Source organism: Pteropus vampyrus, unplaced genomic scaffold, assembly GCF_000151845.1.
Source record: "Pteropus vampyrus isolate Shadow unplaced genomic scaffold, Pvam_2.0 Scaffold46, whole genome shotgun sequence".
NCBI lineage: Eukaryota > Metazoa > Chordata > Mammalia > Chiroptera > Pteropodidae > Pteropus > Pteropus vampyrus.
The window spans coordinates 1,206,397-1,212,059 of NW_011888827.1; the positions used below are offsets into that span (position 1 = coordinate 1,206,397).

A 5,663-nucleotide genomic window follows, 5' to 3' on the forward strand; every position below is an offset into this window, starting at 1 on the left:
TGAATTTATTTCATTAGGAGATTAGCGGATGTGAATCAGTATTCGTGGCTGAATACCCTTCGATTCTCTGAGACCCACGGCACTGAATAACCCCTTCACTGCCTCTCCCCACCACTGCCAACAAGCCAACGTGCTCCCTCCACGTGTGTCTGCTCCCAGAATATCTGTGGCATTTATATGCAGACTTCAAGACAATCCATTGTTCACATAAATCTAGGACACAGCCACAAATTTCTCACATTACCCCATATGAACATTTATCTCCAAATTATGTTTTATAGCACATGAAATGTGAAATATTTGACAAATGAGGGTGTGATAGAAAGCAGCACGTGTGCATGCACACGCGCATGCACACACACACACACACACACACACACACACACACACACACACCTCCCTGTTAAAGCCGTGGAGGAAACTAGTTAGACACACTAGTTCTTTTACTTCTAGGATTTATAGAAGATCCAAGTTAGAGCCAAAATGGAAAAAGTCCCATTTTAATATTTAAGCGTTAGATAACGTTCTACTCATAACCACCCTAATTTTTCAGTTCCCCTGAGATTGACAAAAATCAACTTTATTTTCAAGCAGAAAGCAATTATTAAAAAGCAATTAAAATAATATTTTAACACCCCTGCAGTGTTCTGGGCATTTGGGGTTTGCACACACAAAGGCCAATTGTCACTAATTAACAAGAGTTCCTCCATAAAATCAGAGGGCTTTTTTTTTTCCCCCCCAAAATGCAAAAATATTTCTCGTGCGCTCTGGAACAGTCACTTTCGTTCCAGAGGGAGGAGCCATAACTGCTGTCCACAGGGATAACCTTTCAGCTCTGGGGTTGCCCATCGGAAGTTACCTTATTGCTCAGGAATTGGGACATATTTCCTCTGCTGCAGAAAGGGCTGATGGCAGCTCCCTAGGAGTCATTAACATCAGCGAGGAGTCCGGAACACCCTGCTCCCACCTACAGAGCAGCCACAGGACTGAGAGCTGGCTCAGAGCTGGCTGCGTGGACGTGACTCCTGGCTCTGCCGCTCACTAGCTGTGTGGCTTGGGGCAAGTCCCCTCATCTCTCTGGAAAGCAGATCAGCATCTGCAAAATGTGGACGAGAATGACACTTTCCTCACTGGGATATTGAGTGGAACCAAAGGAGAACATCTTTCTTAAGCCGTTCGCAAAGTGCCTGGCCCGGGGGAAGTACAGTCTTGGAGACTAGAACTGCCATGGGCAAGGTGAAGAAGTAAAAATAACTCAATATATCTGCCAGCCACACAGGTGCTTGCCCATTTATTCCAGAAGCCAAGAGACACAGGACACTATCCAGGGGTTGAGTCACACAGGTCTTCTCATCGGTGGTCAACAGCTGACCACCTAAAACCAGAAAAGGGATTAACAGAGCTATCTATGGTCTCTGAGTTTGGCAAAATCAAGGCTTGTCGTCAGAGAGTCTAGAACAGGAAAATCTGTTCACCAGTTTCTACTCTTATTTTACTGTAAGTATCTGGAAACCACTCAGCATAGCTCAGGTAAGCAAGTTTCTTCTCTTTCCAAAGTCTCAGGTGATGCCTACCTCCCGCAGGACCAAGTGGCACCCACCATGGTTAGGAACCGAATTTTAACCCGAGCTGCTCATCACCTCGTTCTTTCAGGCTGCTCACCACCTTCAGCAGGGGTTAGAAAAGCAGAAACGAAAACGCGTTTGCTTCACACACGGAAGGCTGGTCAAATCAGCCACGGAATCGTGGTACTTACAAACATGAGGCGGGTAGGTATGTTGTCTGATTGCACCAAAGGATTTTTATAGAGCCAGATCTCTTCCGGCTGGATGACTCTCTGGAACGGATCCAAAAACTCTGTAAACCTGAAACGAAACACAGAAAGATGCATGAGGGCTGAGCACTCAGCCGTTGGCCTTAGTTCCTGAGAAAGTGACACACACACACACACACACACACACACACATGCGCGTGCGTGGGTCGAGCATCCAGCCCCCCTGGGGAAGAAGAGGAGATGACAGCCTGTCCGCGCTGATGCTCCTCAGCCAGGCCCGACGGGAGACGGATCGAAAGAATTACTGAGACTTCGGAGAATCTTCTGTCACCACCCGCCAGCAAGGACCCGTTCTGGGTATGCGAGAATAGCTGTGAGGGTAACAAAGACCCTGGGAACTTGGGGTGCAGAGTGAACTGGAAGCTGCAGCGCAGAGTGGTGGCTCAGGCTAGAGCGCAGCGTCCGGGGACGAAAGGAACTAGACCTGGAGCAAAGTCCTGGTGGAGTCCTTCCATCCACGTCACCCGGAGGGCGCCCTGCCCCCCTCACCACCGGGAAGGGGCAGAGTGAGAAAGAAAAGCCTCCGAGAGATGGCGGAAGGTTAGGACAGGAGAAAAAGACAGAGGAGAGGAAGGGGAAAGGAAGGGGGGATGAGGAACATTCTAGGGCTGCTGCCAGGAAACCGGACGGCCTTAAGCACCCACCTTATTTCTTCCCCCTCCCATCCCCTGCCACGTCCCCAGAATCCATGACACCCAGGCACATGAAAAGCAGTCACCAATGACAGGTGTGGTGGGCAGAGGCGTGTGGTTTGCCTTGTCAGCTCTCGGCCACCAGGCCCCCTCCCAGCTCTCCAGTCCAATTCTCTCTGTGGTGAACTCAGTTCAGAATGAGTGTCCCAGGAGAACCAGGCAGAAGCCAAATGTCTTTTCTGACCTAGCCTTGGAAGTCCTGTGGTGTCACTTGGATAAGGTCAGCTCAGATTCAAGAGGGCGAAACTGACTCCACCTCTTCGCAGGGATGTGGCAAAGTGCCATCACGGAAAAGCAGGCAGGACGGGAGAGATGGTTGCGGTCATCTTCAAAATGCAATCTGCCGCCCATAGGCTGTCCTGCCTGCAACAGTCCCATAGCCCCCACCTTCAGAGACCCCAGAACCTTAGTTCCCATTTCTTCCCCACGGTCCCGGCCAGGGGCCCAGGAACTGGCCCACTGTAGACCGTCCATCCTCACTTTACTGGTCCCGAGTGCTACTCTCCTCGCGGTAATGTTTTAAAGCCTCGTGCGCCCAGCCTGTCACACGATTCCTCACCCCACCCCGAGCAGCTGCAGCCAGAACACATACATCCATCAAGCAAATTATGTCCTCTGGGAGCATCAGGACCAGGAAGGATAGAAGTCCCTTCTCCAGCCACACTGCAGCCACCGGCATCTGACTCTGAGAATCCAGACAGCTACACAGAAGACCTGGGTCTCAAGGAACAAATGGGATTAGAGGTGGGCGGGTGGTGGAATGGAAAGCTCTGGAGACGAGAAAGGGTGTTGCCAAGACAGAGCGCGCCAGGCCAGCACACAGCCCTCCACCGGCTCTTCGTGTGCGGGTTGGAGACCCTGCTGTGGCTTCCTGTTCACCAGGGCTCCCTGTGCGCTGGGGACTCCCCGGCGGTGTGAAATCAGCGTGACCCAAAGGATAACGTGCCCAGGAACCCCCCGGTGGTCTCGTGCCTGCAGACACAGCAGGGCTGGGCAGGGACCTGCGGGCTGGCATCCCCAGCAAGCTTTCTGGTGATGCCAGTGCCGCTGACCTGCTGTGCAAACCTCAAGCTGCAAGATGCCAAGTCACCAGCAGCACCTGGACGGGAGTTTGTTAAAGATGCAGCATGTCGGATCAGCCCAGACTTAATGAATCAGTATCTTCACGTCTGACACGATCCCCAGGGGACGTGCGTGCGCACTCCAGATGGAGACACCAAGCTTCGGGAAAGCCAGTGCTCTCCAGTCTCGGACGTTTAAAAACCAAGTTGTCCCATTTTGCCTGATGGTGTCCCCACCTGCCACCTGCGCTGTTCTGTTCGACTTTGTAAACTTGAGTCCTTTTATTCTAGAAGAAACTTCACATCACTGCCAAATTATAAAATCGGCATTTCTTCCATAAACAGCTGGTAAGTGTCAAAATAGATATAATGAAAACGAAAGAGCGCTATTAAATTCTACCTCGTCGCTGCTGCGTCTTCGCAGAGGCCTGACAAAGGCCACGCGAGACGGGAGGCTGGAGGGTGCCGTGGGAGGGGGCCGCGTGCCCTCTTCACAACTGCGGCGTTAGGGGGCTCACGTCCACGTATAATCTAAACTCCCCCTGTGAAGTCCCTAAAATCATCTCCACCACCCCTAGTGTCAGGGGAAGAGACAGAAAACAAGATGAAAAAGAAAATGACAACTCAAAAGCAGAGCAATCTGGGGCCGTTCGGTGTGGAAGAAAATAGCCCCACCAGCCTTAATAACTTCGTAACGAGCGTCAGCACATCCCAGGCCAGTCTGACTGGTGTCCTTGAGTTTTCAAGACAAGGCTGAGGGAGGGGAGTGCAGGGACTCGGTGACCACTGCGAGGTGTGTAAAACCGTTTAGTTTGCTTTTATCTCCCCTAAATACAATGCAGGTAAAGACATCTTTAGGCCCGAAGATGGAGTGACAGGTTTATCAACACACGCTCTTTGTTCCCTGGGGGTGAGGGCCAAACCTGGCCTCGCCATGAGTGGCTTTTCCCCATCGCTGCAGAGACTCGCGAGGAAAAAGAGGACCGCCGTGACTCGGGGCTCTGGGTCCCCCAATTATGTAGATTTTCCATTTCGTATCACGGTTTTCCATTTTGTATCACGATATGCTTAAGTGTGGTGTAGACTCCTAAGATGTCATCGGCCTTGATGACCAAAACTACACAGAAAAGGACGACTTCGGGGTAAGGAGGAGGCAGAGGACCCTAACAGGTCAGCCACCTGACACTACACACAAAAAGTAACGCAAAATGGTTCAAACACCTGAACATAAGGCCCGAAACCATGAAGTACACAGAAAATAACACAGGTGCAAAGTTTCTGGACGTCGGTCTTAGCAATGTTTCGTGATCTGACTCCGATGGTAAGGGAAACAAAAACACAAATAAATGCATACGTACACCAGACTAAAAAGCTTCTGCACAGCACAGGGAACCATCAACGAAACGAAAAGGCAACCTACCAAATGGAAAAAAACGATATTTATAAATAGTATTTCTAATCAGGGTTAATATCAAAAAATACATAAAGAACTTATACACTTAACAGCAACAACAACAACAAAAACAGAAAGATTAACAAGGAGGCAGAGGATCTAAATAGACATTTTTCCAGGGAAGAGATACCGACGGCCAACAGGCACATGCGAAGGTGTTCCACAGCACTCGCTAGTGGGGAAATGCAAATCAAAACCGCGATGAGATGTCACCTCACACCTGTTAAGAATGGCATTATCAAAAAGAAATAACAAGCGCTGGAGAGGATGTGGAGAAAGGGGGCTGTGGGTGCCTTCGTAAATTGGTAGAGCCACTATGGAAAATAGTACAGGAGTTCTTCAAAAAATTAAGAATAGAACGACCAGATGATCCAGGAATTCCCCTCCTGGGCATTTATCCAAAGACAATGAAAATACTAATTGGCAAAGATATATAGGAACATCAGAACAGAACCCCTATGTTCACTGCAGTATTATTTACAATAGCCAAGATATAGAAACAACTTAAGTGTCAATCAACGGAAGAATGGATAAAGAAGACGTGAGATAAGACAGACAGACAGACGGACAGACAATGGAATACTACTCAGCCACAAAAAAGATAAAACATTGCCATTTGTGAA

At 49.5% G+C, this 5,663-nt stretch overlaps 1 protein-coding gene across 1 annotated transcript in view; it reads right to left on the reverse strand.

Annotated features, from left to right (window-relative positions):
• Positions 1-1,877, reverse strand: part of PLPP4 (phospholipid phosphatase 4) — an 83,437-nt gene extending 81,560 nt beyond the window's left edge. The window contains exon 1 of the mRNA XM_011359221.2: positions 1,757-1,877. Coding sequence (XP_011357523.1) covers positions 1,757-1,762 — 6 coding nt within the window. The 5' untranslated portion in view covers positions 1,763-1,877. The remainder of the gene's footprint in view (positions 1-1,756) is intronic.
• Positions 1,878-5,663: the final 3,786 nt, after the last annotated feature.